The sequence below is a fragment of the Penicillium psychrofluorescens genome, assembly GCF_964197705.1.
Source record: "Penicillium psychrofluorescens genome assembly, chromosome: 6".
Lineage (NCBI taxonomy): Eukaryota > Fungi > Ascomycota > Eurotiomycetes > Eurotiales > Aspergillaceae > Penicillium > Penicillium psychrofluorescens.
Window position 1 is genome coordinate 1,447,796 of NC_133444.1, and position 13,447 is coordinate 1,461,242.

The window sequence follows — 13,447 nt, forward strand, 5'->3', positions numbered from 1 at the left end:
TTTGTTTTGCCTCCCTGGGGGCACCCAGGGAGATGATGATAATGATATCAAGGGCTGAGGGGAGCAATCTTCCAACCTTGTAGATTCCAGTAATAAGTAGATCATCGTACCTCGCTACATCCATAAGTGAGTTGACATGATTCGTATCAAACCCTTCTATATTCTTCAATCCCTGGTCTAATGTCTCATATAAGCCGACACATAATTACGAGACGCCCCATTTTCACTGGATATACTTCTTCAAGCCCCTCAGCCTCTCCTTGGCTGTCTCAAGCACATCGTCGTTCTTGCAGACCGCAAAGCGCAGATAATCCTCGGCAATGTGCGAGTTGGCATCGGTGTAGAACTCCGTGGGCGGGATAGCGGCCACACCAACCTCCTGAATCAGGAACCAACAGAGCTTGAAGTCTCGGGGCCGGTTTGCCACATGCGGGGGGAACGGATAGTCGGCCGGCAGCTTGACCGCGGCCATGTTGGCGAGAACGAAGTATCCGCCCTCAGGATCGGAGTACTGTACCACCATTAGTCGATGCCAGGTGTTATCAACCGGAAGAAAAGACATACCGGAATGCCAAGCTCATCAAACACTGCACAGAAACGTTTCATCTTCTGCTGCATATCATTCCGGCTTTCATCCCAGAATCCTTCCTTGTCGGCCTGCTCGAATGCGACGGCGGCTGCTTCTTGCAGAGGAGACACACTGCTGTAGCAGATGCGGGTATGGGCACCCGCGACGTATTTGATGAGATGCTCAGGACCAATGAGGTACCCAACTCGCCAGCCAGTGGCGTAGAAAGCCTTGCCGGCGGAACCCACAGTGAGCGTACGATCGTACAGTTCCGGAGACAGGGTGCCAATTCGGGTGAACGGCACGTAGAAAAGGCGATCGTACACTTCATCGGACAGAATAATCAGATTGTGCTTTACGCAGAGATCGCCAATGCGCTGGAGCTCCTCGCGTGAGAAGACCTTGCCTACGGGATTGTGGCTGAGAGATGTTAGTTGCCCGTCCGAGAGTATGAGAGCATCGATGCTTACGGAGAGTTTAACACCTATTTCTGTTAGCCTTCAAACGCAGAATCCGTGGAGATGGTTTTGCTTACGATCATTTTTGTCTTGGAATTGATAGTTTTCTCGAATTCGTCAAAATCAATAGTCCACTCTGAAGCAGGAGAGGTCCTTGTAGCACCGTCCTTGGGTGGGTGAAGCGGGACATAACGAATTGTGCCACCGGGCATCTCGATATTGCTGATGTATCTTTTCGGAGGTTAGATGGCAGCGTACCTTCTTGGGCTTTCGACTACTCACTGATCAAAGAACGGTTCGAAGATAATGACCTCATCGCCGGGTTCAATAAAACCCATAAATGCGCTCAGCATACCTGGTATTTGGGGGATATGGTTAGTATACACATTTGTACGGAGCAAGTCCAATCTCACCCTCATTCGCGCCCGTGGTGATGGAGACCTCTGTCTCCGGATTCAAGGTCCTGCCGAAGAAAGGCGAGTATGCATCCGCGATGGCCTTCTTGAGACGAGGGCGGCCCTATTCGGTGTGAGAACACTGCCTACAATGTTCAATAGCCGTGGGTGATCTCTACCTTTGTCGGGGAATACTGGTTGCATTCCACCCGATCCAGCGCATCCTTGGCCGCATCAATGGCGAACTTGGGGGGATTATAACCACTGATCCAGCCTTCTAGTCAGCCTTCCGCCACTTTTTTCTCATGTATTGGCCACACCCACAAGAATCCTTGGCCCATATTCACAATCGGCTGAACGGGCGAGGCGGCCGCAGCTTCATTAACGATAGACCTAGTTCTCTAGTCAGACGAAATCACCGAGTATCTCCGTTAATTGAGCTGTGATACGCACCAGACATCCTGTCGCTGTCCGGCCACTCTTTTCGCCGGTTTAAAAGGGTCGGGTCGCGCAGCTGTTGCGGACATTGCTCTTACGCCGAATGCGGGGAGGCGGGGTAAGGCCGGGCTGAAGGAGATGGGGATTGAGGCCGCGCGGTGGGCAGTAGTCGATTTAAAGATGGAGACGAGTCGAGTGTTGCGACCCAGAATCATGAGTGTGAGGGACGGAGAGAGAGACAGAGGAGAGGTGAGAAGGAGAGGTGGGAGTCGGAAGAGAATCGGAACGAACTGCGTCCATTAATGGCGTGCTCCGAGAGAGTCACGGGCACCGCCAACTAACTTGTGTACGACGGAGGCAATTTGAATAACCACTGTTCCACTAACTCCGTACTTCGATTTGCTTCTTCATACTACTTACACTCCTCAAATTGTCACGGCTTTTTATTCAGGCATCAAGGCAGACACATTACTTAATCGCATCTACAGCGCGTCGCACGCGTCAGTCAATCGACCATCAGTTGATGAACCGCGAGAACTCCCGTCTGCAGTCATGGTCTCCTGTCCTATCTGTGCGAATTCGGTTCCGCAGCTGAAGATCAACGACCACATTGACTCCGACTGCCAGAAGTTTATCGAAGACCCGGCCTCGTCCCCGACTGACCAGCCCGCTTCCCAAAAACAAGTGGCCAGCATTTTCCAGCCGCCGTCCGCACGCAAAGCCTCATCCCAACCTAGCGTGACCAAAGAATCACCGTCACGTCCCCAAGCATCGACTCCGCGCTTGAATGGCAAAAGATCCTTTGTGCAGGAATCGGATACACCGCAAGACCGAGATGGACCAAGCCAACCGAATGGCGCATCTGCGGAGCCTCCGGCGAAACGCCCCAAAGTCAGTGCCTTGCAGAAAGCGGCTCCGCTGGCAGAGCGTATGCGACCCAAGACGTTAGATGACGTTTGCGGTCAGGAGCTGGTTGGTTCGAACGGAGTGCTGCGCGGACTTATCGAGCAGGACCGAGTTCCGAGCATGATACTGTGGGGTAGTGCGGGAACAGGAAAGACGACCATTGCACGAGTCATTGCATCGATGGTTGGCAGCCGGTTTGTGGAAATCAACAGCACAAGTTCTGGTGTTGCGGAATGCAAGAAGATCTTCTCCGAGGCTCGGAGTGAACTCGGTCTGACCGGCAGGAAGACGATCATCTTCTGTGATGAGATTCATCGGTTTTCAAAATCCCAACAGGACGTCTTTTTGGGACCGGTCGAGAGTGGACAGGTTACGCTCATCGGCGCCACAACCGAGAATCCATCGTTCAAGGTCCAGAATGCTCTTCTCTCACGCTGCCGGACCTTTACCCTGGCCAAGCTCACGGATGAAGATGTCATTGCTATTCTCAATCGCGCACTGAGGGTCGAGGGTCCAAATTACTCGCCCTCGGCACTGGTCGACGATGAACTGGTGCAGTATCTAGCCAAATTTGCCGACGGGGACGCCCGAACCTCTCTCAATCTCCTCGAGCTGGCCATGGACCTGTCCAAACGCCGGGAGATGACGAAGGAGGAGTTGAAACGATCTCTAACCAAAACTCTCGTCTATGACCGCGCTGGGGATCAGCATTATGACACCATTTCAGCCTTCCACAAGTCTATCCGCGGGAGTAACCCGGATGCAGCGTTGTATTACCTTGCTCGCATGATTCAATCCGGGGAAGACCCACTGTACATCGCCCGGCGGCTGATCGTTGTTGCCTCGGAGGATATTGGGCTCGCCGATAACACCATGCTCACTCTGGCCATCTCCACTCATTCTGCTGTTGAGAAAATCGGCCTGCCCGAGGCACGAATAAATTTGGCGCATGCCACTGTCGCGATGGCTATGTCGAAGAAAAGCACTCGATCATATCGGGCTTTGAACAATGCGTTTGCGGCACTGAACGAGCCAGGTGTTGCGGGACTGCCGATTCCCATTCATCTGCGGAATGCACCCACGAAGCTCATGAAGGAGCTTGGGTACGGCAAGGAGTATAAATACAACCCGAACTATAAGAATGGCGAAGTGGTGCAGGAGTATCTACCCGAGCAACTCCAGGACCGGACGTTCTTGGAGAATATTGACCTGGGGACGATGAGAGATCCTGATCTGGGCAGGTTCTGAACTACACAATACCTATCCATACCTGACCGAGGAAGTCGACCAAACTTGGGATTGGCTGGGTCTACCAACAGCGGGTGCGCGACTCGGCCATAACCACACACACTACAAAAACATGTTGTGCTTCTCTTAACAAGAATCGGGATCCAAGCACGGTTAATGCGATGAATCATTGAAAGGCATATGAAGGAGCCGCCATTTTGATCTGCTTATACTGTTATGAGCCAGCCGAGTCCTAAGAGGGAAAGCACTATGCCGGATTGGGTGACGACGAAGAAGCGAGGAAGGGCAGTCGCGATGACATCGACAGTCGTCGTGCCTGACAGGATGACATTGGGTTTCCTTCATTCGCTCGATCTTTTGCTCATCCTCTCACCGCAACCTGTTCTATCACCGAAGGGTTGTCATCGGCCCATGGTCCCAAATTCGACCGTCCGCGACTATCCTTAGGCCAATCTGGGCTCTCCAACTGTCGTATACGGTCTGCATTCGCCGCTTGACTGTTGCCGTTTCCTGGGTACTCCAGATCGTTGAACGACATCAGTGGTTTCCAAGTTCCTCGATCCTCCACAATATCTCCACATTCTATATCTGTTCCTGCACCCATACCTCAAGAACCATGGCCCACGAATCTATAGTCCCAGGTGACTTGCCTGGTCCTCGGTACGACCTGTTCGCGCTGTCCCCCGAACCGGCCCCGGCCCAGTCGGACAGTTCGGTGTACTTGGTAAGTTCGTTCTGCTTGATCTTCATGTTCGTGATTGTGTAGCGGTTTTGGCTGTTCTGAAGGGTAAAGCTGACTCTTTGCTCTGTAGGCTACTGTGTCATCACCAAGCCAGACGACAACCAGTGGCCACATGCAACAAGTTGTGGAGGACCCTTCATCAAGCCTGTCACTTGGACCTGTATCCGAAGACCAGAATGAGTCTCCCACTTATATTGAACCCACGCATAATGAAACTACCCCTTTCCAAGGTTTCCCATATTACTCTGAACCCAGCCTGGTCGATCTGGTACAGGGTGATCCTTTGCAAATGTATGGACTGTCCGAATCGCAGCAAGGCACTATCTCTCGCCACAGCCAAACTTCATCAAGTCTGCCAAGCCTACATGCACCGACAATTCAAGACATGGCGACCTCTCTGATGACGCCGTGTTCACCCAGGTTAGCGGTATCTATACCCGATCCCATACACCGACCGTATACTTGGCCCATGAGCTCCCAGGATACTTGGAACTGCACCGTCGCTGATTACAACTTTGCCCAACATGCGTTCAGGAGTAGCACAGAAGAAACGCAGGAGCCTCCGCTTCCCGCCGGCTCTAGTTTGCATGTCATCATCGAGGATCCGCGAGAGAACCCCCGCGGCCATCGTGAAAGGCGAATCCGATCCGAGGTTGATTTAGAGAAGCAGAAAGAGAACACTCGCTTGCTCAAAATGTTTGGTGGTGCCTGTCTCTGGTGTTATCGGAGTAAGAAGAGATGCGAGCCTGCCAATACCTGCCGCTCGTGCGCGTTGAACCGGCGCAAGTGTATTCGAGAGTCTTCGCAGCTGTCCCTGTTTGGTCCTACCGTGGAGCTTTCTGCGGACGATGATCTCGCCGCTTTCTTGCTAAGCCCGCCTTCTCGTGAAGCGCTCACCACGTTGCGGGCGCTGGCCAACAAAATACTCAAACAAGAGCCAGGACTGCGAGTGGTGATCAACCTCCGCCAAACCGGTGATGGGCATATTCAAACGTGGGCGATCGACCTGCGCGAAGCCCAGACGGCTGTCTCCAGTGCGTGGGGGCATCCCGTTGCTACGTTTATTGCCGATGCACACAAGTATGTCTGGTGTACCGAGCTGGTCGAGCTCGAAAAGGCCTACCACTTGCACCCGCTCGTGCAATCCGCCATCGCCATGGCGAGAATGTTCATGACGCTTCGTTGTCTCGGGCAAACCAAGATCCATGTCAGCCAGTTTGATGTTGACATTGCACGTCTGACCCTGTTTTATATCCTGGTTGTCTGCTCTCGTGACCTGGCAGAGCAGTCCGAGCGCTTCGCCGGGATTCTCTGCGAGACATTGCGTCGAAAGGACCAGCATCATGTCCCTGGTAATGGAAATGATGAAGAGACAACCCCTGTGAGCCCGATCTGGGCCGCCACCGCACTCTACTATCGGGTTGTCAGCGGGCTGCTGGACCTTCACACCTGCTTGTCCATCGCACCGATCTTCAATTCCTTCGCCTCGCACCTGGATGGTGTTCACAGTAGCCTGTGGAGCATTCTGAAATGGATTTCACCCTCTCAAGAACCCTGCAGCAAGGACTCCTTGACTGCTGCGCTTAACGATGAGATTCCCGTCCTGCCGTCTCGGGAATACTTCGACGTCGCTCTCTGGCTGGGACCTTCCAGTCTCGAGCCGTTCGAGCCCGTGGTCTTTAGACGACACGCAGATCCTTTCTCGGAGACATCCTACGCCATGGAGTCCTTCCTGGAAGGAGCATTCACCCGTCCCGGTAAACCGGAATCTCCGTGCGCAGCAAAGACCACGGAGACAACCATACCCGACGATGATTCGGCGGACAAACGCCTGAGGATGATCTCCCCAGTGCGCAGCGAAGATTTCGACCCGATGAACCCAGACACTTGGCCCAGTCATGAGGGGTCGATGGCCCTGATTGACGAATTCTTCAATGCCACCACCCCGGAGCCGGAAATTAGCAGCGCGGACGATTCCAACCAAAACGATATTTAGATGAGTACAAAGACTAGCACACATCCGGTCTGAAGATTCGGAGGAGGACAGCATTGCTTATTGTTGGTTGTTATTGTTATCATTTCCTTACTTACTGACTGTCTTTCCTGGCTGTGATTTTCTGATTACCGGCGTGTACAATAACGGTTGAACAGGCGATGACAACAAAAGAAAGGGACTGTAGAGGCGTTATGGATTATTGGCTGGACTGTGTCTGTGGCTGTACAATTACGAATATCCAATAGCTCATTATTATTACTTGTACAGGTACGGCCTACTGCCTCGATTAATCTGATGGTCCTTGACTGATTCCCCAAAACCGTATGTAGTTATTTGTAGTCCAAAGTGGATCCATTCCACCGCGTCGCGTCAAGAATCTCCCTCTTTACCGCCAACACCAACCTCCTCAATCCCACCACCGCTCACCATGGCCTCCTCATCCGGCGGCCAACCCTTCGCCTCGCGCTCCTACGCCGGCTCAAAAATACCCGACCGCTCTATGCCGGCCAATGCCATGCCCTTCAGCGCCTCCTCGTTCTCGCGACACCGCGGCGGCCTAGGCGCCACGGCGCCCGCTGATTTCGGGGCTGACCCTTCCAAGCAGCCCGCGCAGCAGGGTGGTAATGTTGTTGCTGCTGGAACGCCCGGGTCGGCTGCGCAGCTCCAGGCGCAGAGCCTTGGTGCGCATGGGCAACAGGATGCTAACCCGCTGAATCGGTTGACGGAGGAGCAGAGGGAGGAGATTAATGAGGCTGTGAGTGATGCATCTATCTCCCTGATACACAATGCACGGAGAGAGAGAAAACGAGAGAGAGAGAGAAACAAAAAGAAGACGAGAAGGCTAATACAACCACCACCACTACTACAGTTCACACTCTTCGACCTCGACCGCGACCGCCACCTCGACTACCACGAGCTACGCGTCGCCTTCCGCGCCCTAGGCTTCACGCTCTCGAAACAAGAGCTGATCTCCCTCCTCACCACATACGGGATCCCGCGGCCACAAGTGCAGCAACAAGCGCCGCACCAGAACCAAGCCCAAAACCCAACCCAACAACAACAAGCCCAAAACCAAAACCAAGCGCAACCCGCATCATCAGCCAAAGGCTCCAGCCCCCAACACCCCTCCAACCTCCTCATGCCCCTCTCCTCGTTCCAAGCGGTCACGGCGCTCAAGATCCTCGAGCGCGATCCGCGCGACGAGATCCTGCGCGCGTTCGAGCTCTTCGATGATGGCCAGAAGGGGTTTATCGATCTGGAAGATCTGAGGCGTGTGGCGCGGGAGCTGGGCGAGACGGGCCTTGAGGAGGAGGAGCTGAGGGCTATGATTGAGGAGTTTGATCTGGAGGGCGTGGGGGGTGTTACGAGGGAGGCTTTTGTGGGGATTTGTTGGCAGTGATTTTATCACCTTGTTGTTCTTGTTGTTACTATGATGGATGGATGGGTTGGAGAAGGGGGAGTGCGGATTATATCTTACTGTTGGGACGGACTGCGTGTCGGAGGTCCGAGAAGTGTTAGGCGGTTGACTTTGTTGATTCGATGCATGGGTTTCTTGGGTGTTGGTTCTTTTGGTTCTAGTTTATCTTCTTGTGAGTCTGTCTGTTGTTTTCGGGAGTTCGTCTCGTCTGGTCTCTTGCCTTGATCTTGGTCTTGCGAGGTGCCAAACCAAAGCAGTGGTTGTGCCAATGGATATATTCTACTCTTGTCTTGTGTTTTGGATTCTACTTTTTCCATGGAAATAACAAGTACAAGGCCAAATCTTCTAACTTGAGATGCAATGTATATGTATTTAATGTGAAACTGGCCTAGCCTGACTCAACTCTCTTCTTCTCCATTCCGGTAAAGAAGCCGGACAAAAACAAAAAACCACAAGCCGCAAGGGAAATCAAAAAGCCTACTCCCTAAAACCAAGACAGCAAAGAAAACGATGTATCGCGCTGACAGATATCCTAACCCCGAGTCCCGAGTGCAAGTGACAAACAGAATAATAAACAAATCATCACAATCAAGAATAATGCACCGGTGGTGGACCGCGCGGCATATACGGCGGGGGCACGTTGTGATACCCGGCATTAGGAAAGCTGTCCCACTGGGACATCGGCTGTTCCGTCTGGGGGGGTTGGAACGATGGTCGCGGGGCGCGAGCAGGGTAGCGACCACCGGAGGGAGCGAAGGAGCCCGTTGGCGGAGCACGATTACGCATCTTCCTGCGAGCGCGCGCGGTTCTGCAGCGCGAAATGATGCACGAAATGATAGCCAGTAGGATCAGGCCGCCGACGCCGCAGCAGATCCCAATAACCAGGCTCTTGTGGTCGTTGACCCACCCCAGCGCCGAGGAGCCCTGGCACTGCCCGTTGCTGCAGCGGCCGCCGGAGTCGCATGGCGTGCCGTCGAGGTAGTTCTGGTTCAGCGACATGCACGTGCTGTAGCCGTACCGCGCGGCGATTTCGGGCGCGCCGCAGACCAGCTGGCAGCTGGGAGTGTTGGTGTTATCGCAGGCCCAGGTGTCGTTGCTGTTTAGCATACTGCCTAGCACGGAGCGGCACTGGTAGTTCCGGCTGGTGCATTGGCCGCTGGCGCACTCGAGTCCGGCGCCCGAGGCGCCGCAGTCCGTGCCGTCTTTCTTGAACGCGTCGTCTGGGCAGGCGCCTGTGCTGCCCGTGCAGTACTCGGAGATGTCGCAGGGGCCGGTGCTGGGGCGGCAGACTGTGTTGGCGGGGGTATACTGGCAGCTCGTGCAGCAGCTGTCGTTGGAGTCGTCGCAGACGGCGCCGTCCTTGAACTTGCATGTCGTGGCGTCGCAGCAGGGATCGTCGCCGCAGTTCTCCTCGCCGCCACAGTCGCATTGCTCGCCTGCCTCGACGATGCCGTTGCCGCACACGCTGCCCGTGATGGTGACGATGCCACGGTTGTTGGTCAGACAGGAGGACTTCACGCTGCCGGTGCCAATGGCGGAGCAGACGTTGCCGACGGTGCATTCAGAAAACGCCGAGACACCGGGTTCCGTCGCTGGGTTCATGATGTACTGGCCGCTGGCGCTGCAGGTCGTGGTACTCAGCGGACAGCACTCGTTTTTGGATTCGTACCCGGCGGCGCAGGTCTGGCTATCACAATCATGAACCGCGCCAAAGGTGTGTCCGGTCTCATGGGCGAAGATCTGCCAGCTAGACCCGGCCGTTTTCACCACCACATTAGCGCCCGCGACCGACTGGCCGCCGTCGCTGACGAGCTGATCGTTGCACAGCTGGCCCATCCATGAGACGCCGACTTCGTCCTGGGTTTTGCAGTCGGTCATGAGAGTCCAGTAGGCGTTGCCATCCTTGTTTTCGGACCGCCACTTGGAGAATTCGTTCAGACGCCAGGTGATATTGCCGGTGTTACAGTCCATATTCCACGGGGTGGCCGCGGCGGCTGTCGTCGGGCAGGTCATGGAGTTGATGGTGAGATTCTTCAGGGCGAGTGAGACATTGAAGGAGTCTTCGTAGACATTGGATGCCGTGTTCACAGTACTGATAATCCAATCCCTCGCTGCTTGTTTCGGGGTTGCCGTCGTGTTGTCACTGAACGTTTGGGTAAATGCACAGTCGGTGGCCACACCGATCAGCGCAACCTTCTTCGTCTTGGGGCATCCCGCCGAGTTGCCAATGCTCGACTTCAAATTCACGTTGCCCGTGTTCCCCGATACGCCGCCAACATCCGATTGTCGCTTGCTCAGGCCGAACAGGGAATTCAACGAGGTGACGCCAAAGCGACCATTGCCGGTCTGGTCAAGCCCGCCGCGGAAAATGGATTTTTTGAGGTCGGCATTGAAGTCCAGCTCGTGCGCCTTGCAGCTTTCCTCGGACGAGGACAAAGACCGTTTGAGTTCTTGATGCGTGGCCTTGATCATGTCCGAGTCACGGAAGACCACCATGTACTCGCCCTCCCGATGCTCGATATTCGCATCGATCGGACGCTTCTTCTGTAGATACGTCGACGCCAACTCGATGTGGTGTTTGTTGTGTCCGACGCTAAAGGCCCCGTCAAACAACGGGTCCGCGCCATCCCTTCGCACCGTGATCCTGGCCCATCCCACGGGATTCCACCTCCCCTTGCCCGACCCTTCCAGCGCGCGGCCCATAAACACCTTGAATTCATGGCGCTGCAGCGGCTCCCCATAATCTATCGTACCATCGGGATTGAGGTACTGTACGTAAGCATCCTCCGCGATGATCTCGTGATTCGGCTCGAGCTCCAGCTTTATTCGCTGCGTGCCGTCGTGCAGGTCAAAGGTGAGATCGAATTCGGATAGGGAGTCGATGTGATGGGAGGAGGTGCCGATCACTGGGCTCTCAATGGGCGCGACATGGCGAATGGCCTCGAAGGCCTTGGAGTGTGCTGCAGGAGGGTGTCAGTCGGCGTAAGCGCCGGGGGAAGTTGGGGGAATGCGCGTTACCGTCAGCCTGCGTCCAAAGAAGGGAGACTGCGCTGGCGAGAGGCAGCAGTCTCTCCAGAAGCCTCATGGCCAAAAGAGACGGTCAGTCAGAGTCGACCCCGGGGTTTGTTGTCGGTGGTAACGAATGATCTCTCTCTTCAGGTAACAACGTTTAGGGCGCGACCGAGACCATTGGGGGGAAAAGGTAGTCTAGGGGTTGAGGGGGGCCACCCGTGATTAACACAAGGGCAAAAGGAGAGACAGAGACGGAGAGACAAGGTGATGAATCAAGCGAAAGAAATTCGAGAAAAAGAGCAAGGGAAAGTGAAAGAGAGAGGGTCAGACAGAGAGAGAGAGAGAAAGAGGTGACCGGCCTAAATGCCAAGGGTCGCCAGATTCCTTAGTATCCGCCACGCTCCGCGCTTGTTACTATATTTGTCCGGGGCCTGTGGCAACCATCTACATGAATTAATCTACACTCGAATGGTACATCTCGTGTGCCTGCCATGCAAAGTCGGGAATCCGGGCCTCACACCGTGGACACATTCTCCCGGGCAAAGGCTCGTCAGTCTCCTCCCAGGCGTCCCAGGCGTCTAGAAGGTCATTTGCGGCGCCCCGCGGATCCACCAGAACCGGTGGAGTACGAGATCCGGGAACAGCACGACTCTCCTGCTGTCGAAACATCTTTCCAATGTCACGTCCGCTACTTTGTTTCTGGTCCCCAGCACTTTCCACTAGATTAGTCACGGCGATGTTCATGAGGCTGAGAGCCCAGCCAGCCTTGTCCGGGTGAAGCTTTCGGAACACCGGCAGCACAGCCTCCTGCACTAGTCGCTCAGCCAAGCCATCAATGTTTTCGTCCAGCGCAAAGACAAATGGTGGGAGCGGTGTTGAACGTGAGATACGACTGGCGCTGTAGGTGCGCCCGGTATCGCTGTCTGGCGGGAGGCGAGGCCTCGTAGAGAGTCGTAGGGTGCGAGGATGAGCGAGCCATCGTCCCAACGGGGTCGTGGGATCGGTTTTGTCGAGCAGATCTGTCCTCATCCGTCGAATGAGACTCTTTGCTAGGATTGCCAGCTCTCGCCGCACGCTGTCAAGGCTGTCTAGCCGACCGTACGAGTCCTCGATGCTAATCTGGGTCGGCAGATCGCGGGCTTCGAGGACTTCGGCACTGTCGACTCCGTGAAGGATATTCCACATACGCATCCCGATGCCCCTGGGGGCCCCTGGCCCCCGAAGGATCTTTTCCAGTAACACCGGACCCATTCCGGGGAACAGACGCACATCCTTCACGGTGACTTTGTCGTCCGTTGCATCATCGCCCGCAACATGATCCTTCAACTTCTGCGCCAATCGCGAGCCAATCCCAGGAATCTTGCGGATCTCATGCGCATCTAGAAATTGAATGACATTGCCCTGCGAGTTATTCTCCGTAGCCTCGTAGGGCGGTAAGAGCGTCGTCTGGCTGTTCGGCTTGTGGAGATTGCCCACCAGCTTAGCCAACAATTTCGACGTGGATATCCCCCCTGTAGCAGTGTAGCCCTTTACATGCTCTAGCTGAGCTCGGAGATACCCAGCTAAATGGGAGGCAATCCGCAGCCTCACCTCCAATGACGACAGCCCCAATGAGGATGCGCTTCCACAGCCCTCAGGGGACGGTGGATCCGTTTGGCCCTCAAATCGGGCGGCATCGTAAGCAAAACCCACTGTTGGGTCTGTGCGATCCAGATGGAAGAAGGAAGAGGGCAAATCATGAGGATTCAGCACCCCGACGTTGTAATCGATCATCTCCGTCACATCGAGGGAGAGCTACATACGCATGCGACAATCAACATCCCAAATCGGTCACAAGAGACAGGTCCATACACTACGATGTACAAGAGTTACATACCTCATCAAAGCCCAATTTCTCGACCCGACCGCCCCAGACAAAGTCCTTGACAAAGAGATACAAGTCCTTGGAGGCATTGCGGAATTTCGTCAGGTCTTCGCCGAGCACAATGACCACGTCGGGACAGATCCGCTTTGCGTCGCGGATCAGCTGCAGCTTATGCAACCCTCGTCGGCGAGCTTCGTAGTTGCACGTCACGACGATCTGCTTCTGCTGCACGGCGAGCGGTAGAGTTTTGAGGATCGGCTGCTCGACCTCGAAGACGGAGGCGTAGAAACAGTCGTAATCCTGGATGATCAGCGGAGGTGCCGCGAGGCGGGTGAGCGGTGGCAGTTACCAAATGCAGGACTATCCGGCTGTCATTGCGCACTGGATATGATGCCATGAGACA

General features: G+C 54.9%; 6 protein-coding genes across 6 annotated transcripts; 3 read left to right on the forward strand and 3 right to left on the reverse strand.

The window, feature by feature from the left end:
- Positions 1 to 223: 223 nt before the first annotated feature.
- PFLUO_LOCUS9058 (putative secondary metabolism biosynthetic enzyme) lies at positions 224 to 1,948 on the reverse strand (the record flags this gene model as incomplete). Its single annotated transcript, XM_073786846.1, has 9 exons — positions 224 to 511; positions 565 to 988; positions 1,039 to 1,052; positions 1,104 to 1,257; positions 1,309 to 1,381; positions 1,440 to 1,545; positions 1,601 to 1,685; positions 1,746 to 1,814; positions 1,875 to 1,948. 9 exons carry the CDS (start codon positions 1,946 to 1,948, stop codon positions 224 to 226), a joined length of 1,287 nt encoding a protein of 428 aa, XP_073643061.1.
- Positions 1,949 to 2,411: 463 nt separating this feature from the next.
- PFLUO_LOCUS9059 (DNA-dependent ATPase mgs1) lies at positions 2,412 to 4,013 on the forward strand (the record flags this gene model as incomplete). The annotated part of the gene is made up of 1 exon (XM_073786847.1): positions 2,412 to 4,013. One exon carries the CDS (start codon positions 2,412 to 2,414, stop codon positions 4,011 to 4,013), a length of 1,602 nt encoding a protein of 533 aa, XP_073643062.1.
- Positions 4,014 to 4,629: 616 nt separating this feature from the next.
- Positions 4,630 to 6,751, forward strand: PFLUO_LOCUS9060 (uncharacterized protein; the record flags this gene model as incomplete). Its single annotated transcript, XM_073786848.1, has 4 exons — positions 4,630 to 4,737; positions 4,826 to 5,023; positions 5,092 to 5,175; positions 5,237 to 6,751. The coding sequence occupies 4 exons, from the start codon at positions 4,630 to 4,632 to the stop codon at positions 6,749 to 6,751; spliced, it is 1,905 nt and encodes a 634-aa protein (XP_073643063.1).
- A 427-nt stretch (positions 6,752 to 7,178) lies between these two features.
- Positions 7,179 to 8,150, forward strand: PFLUO_LOCUS9061 (Calcium-binding component of the spindle pole body (SPB) half-bridge; the record flags this gene model as incomplete). Its single annotated transcript, XM_073786849.1, has 2 exons — positions 7,179 to 7,505; positions 7,620 to 8,150. 2 exons carry the CDS (start codon positions 7,179 to 7,181, stop codon positions 8,148 to 8,150), a joined length of 858 nt encoding a protein of 285 aa, XP_073643064.1.
- A 606-nt stretch (positions 8,151 to 8,756) lies between these two features.
- PFLUO_LOCUS9062 (uncharacterized protein) lies at positions 8,757 to 11,253 on the reverse strand (the record flags this gene model as incomplete). Its single annotated transcript, XM_073786850.1, has 2 exons — positions 8,757 to 11,128; positions 11,187 to 11,253. The coding sequence occupies 2 exons, from the start codon at positions 11,251 to 11,253 to the stop codon at positions 8,757 to 8,759; spliced, it is 2,439 nt and encodes an 812-aa protein (XP_073643065.1).
- Positions 11,254 to 11,633: 380 nt separating this feature from the next.
- Positions 11,634 to 13,441, reverse strand: PFLUO_LOCUS9063 (uncharacterized protein; the record flags this gene model as incomplete). Its single annotated transcript, XM_073786851.1, has 3 exons — positions 11,634 to 12,974; positions 13,057 to 13,344; positions 13,394 to 13,441. The coding sequence occupies 3 exons, from the start codon at positions 13,439 to 13,441 to the stop codon at positions 11,634 to 11,636; spliced, it is 1,677 nt and encodes a 558-aa protein (XP_073643066.1).
- Between the last annotated feature and the right edge of the window lie 6 nt (positions 13,442 to 13,447).